Genomic DNA, 13,043 nt, shown 5'->3' on the forward strand with positions numbered 1-13,043 from the left:
ACACATGAACTCGATCTCATAAGCTCTTTTTGAAGAACTGATAGATACTTAAACAAACATGTTAAGTATAACCTTGATTTGTTATCATCAAAGCAAGATTCAAAGTCTTGTTAGGCCAACACATAGGATTGGAGCCAGACTTGGTTTCAGAACTAGAGGACTCGGAACTCGAATATGAAATGGACTGAACATGAGGTAAAGGCTCAGTGAGGACATTACTTGGAGGGTTTACGAATTCTGGACGGTGTAAAGGATTGGAGAACCCTTTCTTTCAAGTTGTCCTCTGTCACGAGTAGACAATGTCAAATGGTACCAACGCTGTGGTGTTTTTTTCTTTTTTTCTGTTTCTCCTTTGTTAGTCATTATAGGATCATGAACATCATGAGATGACAGTCCATGGCTCCATGCGACGCTCGCGCTCCTCTTCTTGGAGCTTGAGAGAGATGCCTCGGACACGACGAATAGAACACAGAACCCTTCTGCCTTCTGGATCCGTTTCATGAGATGGGTGGAGAACAGGAGAAGCCGGCGATCTCGTTTTGGTGTGGAAATCCAAGGTCATGCGACTATGCGAGAGTAGTACTTCTTGATCACCTGTTGGCTGCCGAGAAGATTTCTTCACCGTCTTGGTGTGCAGTGCACAGTGCACACCCCCATCTCTGTTTGTGTGTGTGTGTTTGCGAGAGAGAAAGAGAGGCCGGTGGCCATCGGTGAACTGCAAAGAGGGCAAGCAGATTTGCGAAGGCACATGCAGCTGCAGGAACCACATGCTAATTGCTAGCCATCCCACATCGGTTGGAAATGGGAAGTGAACTAGGATCCCACCTTATATATTTTGTATGGATCCGCCTTTTAACATGTCTCATGGTTTGGGCTTTGCAATTAAAGCCTGTACGAAGACCTGCCTTTTTAGTATCTAAAAAACTCGACTCACTTTCTCTTGGTATAATAAAGCTTGGGTTTTCAAGTTGAATAATCAAAGTTGAAGAAGGATCATTTTGCGAGTCTTCAGTTTGGATAAAATCATGAAAAACAGCCGAATCTTTGTTTTAGTTTCCTCCCCCCCCCCTCTTTTTCTTGAAGATGAGGCGTAAAATAAGGATGTAATTCAAAGAATGTAACATCCATGGTAACAAACATTTTTTTTTTGGAACACAGTTCAAAACATTTATACCCCTTTTGAGTGGAAGCATAACAAACAGGCACACATTATGTGGCTCGGGGTTCAAATTTTCCTCGATTATTACTATGAATATGAACAAAAGCGGTACAACCAAATATCTTTTGTCGTAAAGAAGAAGACAGCCAATTTGTTGGATGAAACTTATGAAAAACATCAAAAGGTGTTTCAAAGCTTTAAACCTTATTAGCCATTCTATTTATGAGATATGTAGAAGTAAGAACGGTTTCTCCCCAAAGATATTTAGGTACATGATTGGTAAAAGGCAATGCTCGAGGTACTTTGAATAAGTGTTTGTTTTTTTTTTTTTCTTTTTCAGCCAAACCATTTTGTTGCGAAATGTCAACACAAAAGCTTTGATGAACAATTCCTTTTTTAAGAAAAAATTAGCCCAAAATGTTTTTGAAATACTCTCGACCATTATCACTCTGCAATATTTGAATATTTTTTTGAAATTATGTTTGTATGGTGTAAAAATTTTTGAAAAGTGTTTCCACTTCAAATTTTTCCTTCATCAAATAAACCCAACTTAATCTCATGTGATCATCAATAAAGGTCACAAACCATTTTTTGCCAGAATACGTAGATGTTCTACATGGGCCCCAGATATCACTATGAATCATAGTAAATGGTGTAGTTGGTTTGTAGGTTTGGGTGGAAAAGGATGCACATGATGTTTAGCAAACTAACATACTTCACATTGAAAAGAAGATGGACTTTTCCAAAATAAAATGGGAAACAAGTATTTTAAATATTGAAAACTAGGATGGCCTAACCTATAATGACATAACATGATATCATTGTCTTTGAAAATAGAAACAAAATTTATGCAAGTACTTTGACATTGTCTGCTCGAGTTAGGTCCATCGTCAAAATAATAGAGTTCATCTTTTTCCTTAGCACTGCCAATCATCCTCCCCATGGTCAATTCCTGAAACTCACAATGAGAAGAGTAGAAATTAGCTTGACATTGATGATCAAAGGTAATTTTACTGATGGACAACAAATTGCAAGACAAATTGGGATCGTGGAGCACATCATGGAGAGTTAACAACGAAGTGAGTTTGATAGTTCGTGTCCCGGAAATTATCAAGAGTGAACCATCTGCAATTTTGACATTTTTATTACCTAAACAGGGACTATGGGATGAGAACAATTTGGAGCAACCAGTCATATGATCAGTTGTGCTTGAATCAATTATCCAAGATTGAACAGTGTGAGGAATAACACTTGAAAACGTAGTAGCAAGAGAGTTACCCTTCTGTTCCAAAGAACAAGACGGAGTTAAGGACAGTTTTGGAGATTGAAACAATTTGTGCAGGTGCTCTAATTGCTCCTTGGTAAAAGGGACTGCATCCAAGTTGGTAGAAGGCTCCTGAGTCTCTTCAGCAGTGGCTTGGTAGGCGTGACTATCACGTTTGAATTTTGGCTTCCAATTTTCTGGTTTACCATGAAGCTTCCAACACGTCTCCTTTGTATGCCATAGTTTTTTGCAATGCTCGCACCACGGTTTCTTTTGCTTGTCGTTGTTAGAATCAACACCTCTTGACACAAGGGCAGAGCTCTCACGTTCCAAGTTGAAACCAGGTTCGATGTTGTGCAGCATGTTTTTCTCCTTGACTCCTCATGTCTAACTTCTGAAAAAACTTCTCGAATAGAGGGCAATGGCTTCCTGCCGAGAATTCGGCCTCGGACCTTGTCCAAACTCCGATTAAGGCCGGCTAAAAACATTTAAAACCTATGGTTTTCCTTCTGTTCTTGTGGCGAGCGTGGTCGTTCGAATACTCCTAAACATCATTACCCTGATCAAGTTACTGCCATAATGTTACCAATTTGTTGTAATAAGTAGTAACATCGAGATCATTTTGCTTGGATCTCTAGAGTCGAGTTTTCAACTCAAATATTTGAGAAGAATTCTCCCGGTCCGAATAAAGATCTCGATCGGTCTCCCAGACGTTTTTAGCAGTGGGAAGAATAGATGAGGTTTTCCAATGGCAGGTTCCATTGAATTGATGAGCCAAACATAATAAGAGAATTTTTGGACTGCCATTTTTTTAGATTAGGGTCACCAGCAGCAGGTTTTAATATTTTGCCAGTCAATTGCCCCATTTTGTCTTTGCAATCAATCGCCAATTTAACTGATTGAACCCACTCGAAATAGTTGTGCCCCTTGAGTTTTGTAACCATGAGATAAAGGACTGAATTCTGGGAATAGTAATCGGAAGATACGGGCTTGGGAGGAATAGTGGGATTGGGCCGAATGGTTTCGTAAGTACCGGAAGAGCCGGTAGGATTTCTTTGGGTGCTAGTCACCGCCGACTTGTACAACATCATTAGAAGAAAGAACAAAATAGAAAAAGAGCACAAGGCTCTGATACCATGAAGGATTTTTGAGAAGAAGAATAACCATTCTTATTGAATTTCAAGAGACACGATTATAGGATAAATAGTGGAGGAAGGCCACCAAATTAGGAAGGCCATAAAATCAGCAAATCAAATCACCACAAAATCAGCAAATCAAATCAGCAGATCTCTAGGCTAGAAAACAGGAAACAGAAATTACCAGAATCTGAAATAGTAATTTCATATTTTATTCAAAAAATAGAATTTTCTAATTTATTACCTAGAAATCTGACAATACTAAATTCCTAAAGAAATAAAAGATAGAAAATAAACATAATATTTGCAAATAAAATAACTAATAAAAATAAATCCCAAATATTCTTCTTTCTTCCCATATCATTTTCCTTTGGTTTGTGAAAACTCGACCTCAAGTTTTGAAATGCTGAAGGATGAAGATCGACCAAGTGAGGACAAGGCTAGAACAATTTCATGGACGATATTCCAAACCAAGTATGTGTGTGGGCTTGAGATCTGAGTTTGGTGACCAAAAAGGGAAGAAGAATAAGAGCTGGATGAATAAAGATAGAGTCCTCACTAACCAACTTCTAAGGTGTGATTGAATACCTACACTAACTTATGCAATATAGAGAAGGAATGACTCCTAAAGGTCTACTAACTAGAAACCTTGGTAAGTAGGCCTGCTTAAGGGTAGGGAAGTTGTTAGGTATCACGTCCCTAAGGAATAAGGGTTACCGCATTCAAAACCTATAGTTTATTTATTTGTTTTTATTTTAAATATAAAACGAAAATAATCTCTTACATTTAAGCTAAAGATTATTTATTGAAGTAATATTTCTTCAAGCAATAGAGATGAAATGGGAGAACTGGAAATGATGTCATCTTGTTAACAAAAGTCTAGGGGTTGTGGGTGAAGGAGGGGGGGGGGGGGGGTGGGCGCTGTAATACCAAGTTGTTTCAATAGGGTAGCCAATGGAGGGGAATCATTTTTCTCAAAGAATTGGAGTTAGACTTGGGAGGCATGATGCTCGACCCCAAACATATTAGGGAGGAGATTACGTTATTTTATAGTAGTTTGTATACTGAGAGTTCTGAGCACATGCTGATTCTTGAGGGTTTCAGTCAATGTCCTAGTAGTGAGGAGTCTAAGGATCTTGTTATTTGGTTGGAGAGACCTTTTGATATTGAGGAGGTGAGGGAGTTGTGTTTGAGATGGAGAGAGATAAGGTGACGTTTTACTATGGATTTCTTTTGGGATAGTTGGGAGGTGATTTGGGTTCATGGATTTTTTCACAAGTTTTTTCAGAATGGGATGGTGGGGAAGAGTATTAATTCTATCTTCATTAACCTTATTCATGAGAAGGAGCAATCTCATAAAGTAAGAGAATCTAGGCTGATGAGCTTGGTAACTAGCCCATATAAAATTGTGGGTAAGGTTTTCTCTAAAAGTTTGCTAAAGACATTAGCAGGTGCAATTACTTTGGAGCAGTCTGCCTTTTGTTAAGGATAGACAGAATTTAGATGCTATTTTGATCGCTAATAAAGTGGTGGAGGATTTGAGGAGGAAGAGAGGTAGGAGTGTCTTATTTAAATTGGATTTTGAAATAAGGCTATGGTATGGTGAGTTGGGGCTTTTTGGACCTTGTTATGGGCCTTATGGCTAAGAAGGGTTTGGAGGGATTAGGAGGAGATGGATTAAAGGGTGCTTATGCTCGGTAATGATGTCTGTCATAGCGAATGGTTAACCGAGGGAGTGCCTTTGGGCTTTGAGGGGATTAAGACAGGGGTTCTTTTCACTCTTGTTAATCCCCTCTTGTTTATGTGTTGAGCTTTATGTTGAGACATTCTCAAGGTTTTGATGTGATTTAAGGGTTTAAGGTTGGCAAGGAGGAGGTTGTAGAGGATAATGTTGTGAAGTTTTGCAAGGTTTTAACCTTAAAAACTTTTGAGAAAATTTTAGGATTGAAGATCATTGCGAATTTGCGATATGAATATTAGCAGGGGTGAATTAGAGGTTTTCACTGCCTTAGCTGGTTGTAATGTGCTAGACTGGCCCCTCACTTATTTGGGTCTCCCTCTTGGTGGAAACCTTAACTCTTGTACATTTTGGGAGCGGGTGTTGGAGAGAGTGGGGTAGTAGATTGGAAGGTTGGACGAAGGCGTTTTATATTTAGGGGGGTCACATACTCTTATATTGCTTATCCTTCCAATATTCCCATTTATTTATTTTTTCCCCATTTTAGAGTTATAGGAGGGGTGGTTGCTGCCCCACAGAGGACTATGAGCGATTTTTTTTTGTGGTTGGGTAATGGGGAATAGAAAAGAGATCATCTTGTTGGCTGGGAGAAAGTTAGAAGACATAAGTCAGAGGGGGTTTGGGCCTTGGGAACTTGATGTCTGGAAACATCATACTAGTTGGTAAATAGTTGCGGAGGTTCTCTTTGGAGGTTGATTTCTTATGGAACATGGTTATTAAAAGCACGTATGGATCCCATCAGAAATTTGGAATAGTTGGGATACTAGCCCTTGGAAAATTTGTTTGTTATGTGGCTCACTTCTTTTATCCTCCTGTTTTTGACTTGGGATGGGAATCTATTATGGTTTTAGGAGGATATTTGGGTGGGTGAGGTTTTGTTGGAATCTTTGATCTCTTGTCTTTCTAGATTTTCTTCTTGCATAATGCGCTGATTAATGCTTGTTCTTTTGAGGGTGTTTCTCTCTCTTAGGATTTTCATTTTCTTAGAAATTTCAATGAGAGAGAGCGGGTTGAGATATGACCATTTTATTGAGGGTGCTGGAATCTTTTATTCCTGAAATTGGAACTGATTCAAGGATTTGGATTGGGAATTCTTCTTTCTCCTTGAATCCAAATAAAGATCAAGTGATTCAACATCAATTATTTTCCTGGGTTCTTTTATCAAGTATGGGTTCCTCAAATGGGAAGTAATTCAAGTGATTCAATATCAATGTATTTTCCTGGCTTCTTTTTGAGCTCATTCATTGGGTTTCTTTTAGGAAATTTTGTTGTTAGATTGTAAAGGGGCTTTGATGTAATTTTTATTTTATTTTTTTAAATTGTATTTAATAGGCTATCTTGTCCTCTCTGTAATTTTCTCTCCTTTCTGTTAATGAATTTATTTTCCTATAAAAATAAAATAAAATAAATCTTAAAATCTTCTTCTTTCATCCTTTGTCAGAGCAGGATGTACATTATAGCTCAAACAGCCAGTGACTCCACCTAGAATACTCTGATGCACTGGAAAATCAAGTACAATATGAAGTAAGCATGCTGCAGAATTCCTATATAGAGATACCACATAAGAAAGAACCCCCTAAACACCCACACATTCACAAATTAAATTAGCACTCATTAAAATTCCAAAACAAACCAAGAGCCCAAGCAAGAGCAATTATTATTCAAACTGTTTACATTCTTGTGACCACAACTGATGATTAGATAAACCTTGCATGCTAACCCTGGATGGAGCATGATCAAGCCATGAACTTGTCCACTCCTGAACGATTGTTCCTTAAGATGGAGAAGTGAAGATTTTTTATGATTTTCGTGCTCCTAGTTATCTGATTACTGTTTTTTCCTTTATCTTCTTTTTATCCTGTATGTAGGTGATATATTTCATGCGGCCCCAAATATTGATCATTCCCAAGGTTTTGTTCAAAGAGATATAAAGGAATGGTTAAATTGGCTCCGCAATGATATTGGTTTTGATGGGTGGCGCCTGGACTTTGTGAGGTGAAGGTGTTCATTCTCTGACGCATTTGAGTTTCTTTAAGTGTTGCGTACTAACTTCTTTTGATGGCAAAAAATTTATTAAGAAAGAGAAGAAAGATAATTACAACCTAGGGAAGGACATGACATTGTCAAAGCAGGAAAAAAAAATCAAAAGAAGAAAAAAACAAGGAAATAAAAACATAGAAAAAAGACAAAAACTAACAAACTCTAATTAAGAAAAAAACCCCTAGCTAAGCCCTTCCCTTCATAGATAATAGAGCTCTGCAATCTTGCTAGTTCCCGCTGACCTTGTAGTCACTTTTCTTTTAGCACCAACCAATTGAACGTCCCTCCAGGATCAACCATCTACAATCCCATATCATCTAGAAGCTGTTGAGCACTGCAACCTCCTCCGCAGCCAAGTCTTCATCTAATCTCCCATCCTCAAAAGATGGATCCTCCAGACCTTCAAGCGGAGGAGGCACATAAGAAACATCTTCAATTGAATCAGAAGAAGCATAATTCAAGTGTTTGCAATGTCATCCAACAATAGACCACCATCACAAGCAAAATCACTATCATATTCACTGCCCTTTTCTGATAGATCCCTCCATTTCTTTTCCTACGTGAAATAGTTTCCTCCTTTATCCTTAGATTTTAAGCATCTGAGAGTCCTCAATATAAAAAATTCCAGCATCATCTATTTTTAAAAATTTGCTTTCCCACATTGTTTTTGGCAAACAAAGAAATTAGAAGAGTGAAGAATGTACAACAGAAAAAGAAAAAGAGCAAAAAAAGGAAAAACAAGGAGAATAAGAAATCCTCTCTATACAAAACCAGCTACAAAGATCACAGAAAATCCAGAAAACAACTCAATGAATTAGAGCCAACCAATCTGCTGCAAGTCTTTCAAAGAAACATAACGGAAAAAAAAAAAAAAAATTTCCAACACCCACAGCGACGCAATATAAACGACTCTACTCCAAATTAAATTGTTAGTAGTAGCCACACATTTGAAAAATCTAGCATTCCTCTCCAACCAAACACACCAAATAATAGCCATAACGGTCACCACCACAAAGCTTTCCTATCCTTTCCCCTGCCAACTCCCATATAATAGTACAAAAAAGTCTTCAATGTGGAGTGGCAAATTCAGTTTTTCACCAAATACATCAAATAATTTATTCCAAACAGCCGAAGTTTAAGGGCAGTGAAGAAACAGATATAAGCAAACGACTCCTCAAACACAGGACACGACATCAGGACCTTATTAGGCCTTCTCTGCTGAAACAAATCATTGGTCTTGATTTTTTCAAGTATCACTGTCCAAATAAAGGCTTTCATTTTTTAGCTTTAGCTGTACAATCAAAGAATACAAGTCATCCCACAAGTAAACTGGAAAAGAATCGAGCAAACTGGTCAAAGGACCCAACTCATTAATCTCTCTTAAGATTTCTCCTAAAATGGAAGTTCCAAGAAAGCCCATCCTCTTGAACAAGAAGAAAAGTATAAATTGGGGTGTCATGAAGATCTGATAACCGAAAGAGACAGGGATATGCCAGGGCCAAAGGCATCTACCCACCCAAAGGTTCTTCCACAAGGGAATTCGCTCCCCATTACCCACCATATACTGACTTTTGGAAGAAAATGATAATAAATCTGAGATGTAAATTTCCAAGGATCCTACCCATTTTGTTGTAGACCAAATTTACTGCAATTCCTTTTGCCAAAGTGAATTAGGTTCTGAAGGAAGGCACCGTAAGCAGAAATGTTTTTGCACACCAAACTATTAAGACACAAGTGTCCCTCCCTTTTAGACCTACACAGTCTCCCAACCCATGAGATGATCTCAATTATCCTCGCCACCACTTGACTGCAAGAAAAATCCCTCATTAACTTCTCAAGCCTCCATGCCAATCTCACAGAAATTCTAAAAAAAGAAAGATACTACAAAGGAATCGATGACAGACAAGTGTGGATAAGAGTAACATGACCTCCTTAAGTGAAGAACGCTCCTTTCCACACAATCCAGTCTTCTAGTCACTGTTAAAAAGCGAGTTCCAGTAAGTATCAGCATTGGGATTAGCACCTAACTGGATGCCTAAATAGGTAGTAGGCCAAGTCAAAATGGCATAACAAGCTAGCCTAACAAGAGGGTTCATGTTAATACCAAGTCCCTCTAACACTATTAGAGAAACTTTTCAGCCTGGATGCTTCCTCAAACATCTGTAAGATGGTAAGAAAGTTAGAGATGGAGCCCATATTCTTTGAAACGAAGTGAATAGTATAATGTCATGTGATACAATACTCATACCCTACCTTAATCCCCTCCACCAAAGCTCTATCAACTCCTCTCTCAATCATCCTACTCAAAAGCATTAACCACGATAGTAAATAAAAAAGGAGAAAGAGGATCTCCCTGTCTTAGACCCCTGGATGCATGAAACCAAGGCTTAGCTCACTGCTGCAGTTGTGGTCCAACCTTCCCTGCATATTTGAGTTCATATAAGTGCTAACGTGAAAAATTTTCTTCCCCTCCTTCCTTGACGATTGATGCTTATGCACCTTAATATCCACCTACTTTTTTTGTTCTTTTCCATCCTTTCTTTCCCCGGAAATACTTGTCACCTGTGCAAACAATTGCCAAAATTCTCCTCAGTCTGACCCCCAACTGGTGGCCACTTTTGCTCTGCCTGAGAATTTCCCCCTCCCTTTACATCTTCAACTGAGAGCTCTCTTACCAATTCATAACCCTGAGGTGAACAGGTATCATTACCTCCTCCTCCACCTGTAGAAAATGTCTTCCCACCATTTGAGACATTAAGAGAGCAGCACTGCTCCTTAGGCCTTGGATCTTGCAAGAAGAAGATTTTTGGGCCTTCTGCTACTTGAACCCCAACTAATAGAATCCCACTTGACCCTATTTAAATAATGATGATAATCCATGTCCAAGCTGCCTCCTTGGCTCTGTCAGCAATGTTCAGGTTATGGGCCTGTTCATTTAAAGGGCCAACTGTGAGAGAAATGAGGCCTACTTGCTTTGCAAAGAATGATCCAGGCCCAAAACAGTATCAGCCTTAGCCTTATTATGAGCCTGTTTGAGTGACTGCCCACATTAGATAAAAAGGTACTCCTCTCCTTTCAAGTAATTGGCGCAACTCCAGAGCAATCAAACAAACAACCTGTTCCAGTCTTCGTAGCCTTGTCCTTCCTGAGAGAAACCTATCCATTTCTTCTACCCTCGCAGCCCCTACCGTAACCCTGTCTGCCTTGACTGTGGAAGTTATCAGTCATCGCCTCTGGGCGAGAACTCAAGAGATGAATGCACACAAATCTGACTTTTCTGCCACCATACCTGACTCCATGACAGATCTCCATGTTTACCTCCTTTTCCTTCTCCATTCTTCTCTTCCACCACCACCTGACCCCATGATCAATGATCTTGTTGATTTCCTTAACCTTTTCCACCAGCAGCAGTACAGAGATCCTTAGCTACTGCACAGAACTCCTTCATAAAGCTTCGCCATTGATCACCTTTTGAACCACCTGGAACAAATATTGAATATGCCTTCCCTTCCCGCTCCATCCCTAACTCCAGAAACTTCCCTACCTTCATTAATCAAATCAACATTCAATACCACATGCTACCCCTACAATTGCTTCGAAAACCCCTTCCCAACATATCGTAGAGTGAAAAGCCATCAGAAAACCAATTTGCAGCGACTGTAGGGAATCTCGCCCACCTATTTCTAGATTGATTGTATTCGAGAACAAACAGATAAGGGCTCTCCCCCACTTTGTCCAGTCCCAGAATGAGAGTATTTCCTTTGATCTGGATCAAATGTTTTTGCGTCTCTCCTATCATTGTCTGTTGTAGCCATGGCACACTCCTTTATGAGGGACAAGGGGAGGTTTTTCAAGACAGAGATTTAGAGCATATCCCATCAGAAGAGAGAGCAATAATTTACTTTGTTTCCTTTTATTTCGTCCAATAACTTCCAAAACAAAAAAGGAGTACTAGGGGCAACAGTGGCTTGACCACCCTGTTTATGTTCGAGACAAATGGCTCATTGGTGGCATATGGCTTGAATGTTGGATTTCAAGGGTATTTAGTATTTAATCAAGATTTAAAAGTAGGGAGGAGGCGAAAATAATATCTAGTTTTTTGAAGTTTATAAAATCCAATTAGTATATGCATTGTCTATCCTGTGTAGGTTAAATTTTGGTATAAGCAAAACACTTACGCCCTGTTTGGAACATCTTAAAAAATAAGTACTTTTCAGAAGTACTTTTTATAAGTATTGTGTCAACAGATAAGTACTTTTTTAGTTAAGTAATTTTCTATAAGTGGTTCAAAATGATCCTTTATTTCTGTAAGACCAACTGTTATGCTCTAGATATGATGATATGTACGGCTATGTCAGTATTTATCAAAATATATTATGATTTTTAAATATATTTTTACATGCCCTTTAGACCTTTCTATAAGAAAGTTGATGCTCTGATTGTATCATGTAGAATTTCTGTACCCAAATCCATCTCATATTTAAGTTTACAGGTTGATGGATAAAAATCTAGAGAGGGCTGAAATAACGACATATCATTATAGATGTTCATGGATCTGGGAGGCCAAAAAGTTAGCTATCAATATTTTTGGAGAAAGAAATGAACTTGGCATTAAATTTAACTCACTAGAATTCAAACTGTCATGCAAAAGTTTTTCTCATATGTTGCTCACTAACTTTGTATACATCGTCAATAAAATCAGAAAAGATTAATCAAAAAGCAAATGACCTACTACAAGGAAGTACTTTCACTAATATTGAGAATACTCTGCCTTCTAGAAATTCATAGTTCTCAGTGGCAATATGGAAATTTTTTTTTTTTAAAAAAATTTCCACCTTCAAAATGCTCTGCCTTCCTAGAAACTCCTAATTGTATGTCACAATATGGAAAATTTTTAGAATATTTATTTCGTTCAAAATACAATATTGGAAGCAGTTGTAATACATGGAAGAGGTGAAAAAGGGAAAAGATATGGCAGCAGAATTCAAGAATATTACAGGGTTGCTTATAAAATTTTTTTAAAAAAAGGAATACTGCAGATTGCCTATTAAAAAAAGAAAAAGAAAAAGGATGAATACTGCAGTGCAGTTTCATGTCATTTTGCAAAGTCTCCAATCTTTATCCAATTCATAGAGCAACTACTGGAGCTCAAGATGATAAAATGTAAAAAATAGTCTCACCAAAAGAGGTATTGCTATGCTTGCCAACTACTATGCATCTCTTTCAATAATTGGGACTCAATGCTATTATTAAACTTCTACTTTTATTCATCCATGGTGGGTAATTGATAAAGCTTCTCATATTTTTGCAGAGGATTCTCAGGTAGTTTTGTAAAAGAATATATTGAAGCTTCAAACCCTGCATTTGCTATTGGGGAATATTGGGACAGTTTGGTGTACGAAGGTGGCAATTTGTCTTACAACCAAGGTAATGACTTATTGCATATAGGTGCTATCTGTAATTAATTTCCCCTAAAATATTGTGGAGTGAAAGAAAACTCTTAAGTCTAGCTTGGGATGCTTACATTATTGCTTGTCAATCCATGGTGATTGGTGATTGGTGGCTGGTGACAAACCCACAGCTTCCTTCTAAAAGTTCTGCAAATTCAGCTTCAGAAGGCATGTTTTATACTTTAGAGTGGATAAATAAGAGTAAAGAGCTTTGGCAGATATCACTTATGTTGACAGTATTTAGTAAATTGAAAAA

At 38.1% G+C, this 13,043-nt stretch overlaps 1 protein-coding gene across 2 annotated transcripts in view; it reads left to right on the forward strand.

Moving 5' to 3' along the window:
* Positions 1-13,043, forward strand: part of LOC131166996 (uncharacterized) — a 102,397-nt gene that overhangs the window by 41,769 nt on the left and 47,585 nt on the right. For both annotated transcript variants that reach the window (XM_058125719.1, XM_058125714.1), the window contains 2 exons: positions 7,166-7,292; positions 12,649-12,764. In XM_058125719.1, the coding sequence (XP_057981702.1) occupies positions 7,166-7,292; positions 12,649-12,764 (243 nt within the window). The remainder of the gene's footprint in view (positions 1-7,165; positions 7,293-12,648; positions 12,765-13,043) is intronic.

This window comes from Malania oleifera, chromosome 1 (genome assembly GCF_029873635.1).
Source record: "Malania oleifera isolate guangnan ecotype guangnan chromosome 1, ASM2987363v1, whole genome shotgun sequence".
Taxonomy (NCBI): domain Eukaryota; kingdom Viridiplantae; phylum Streptophyta; class Magnoliopsida; order Santalales; family Ximeniaceae; genus Malania; species Malania oleifera.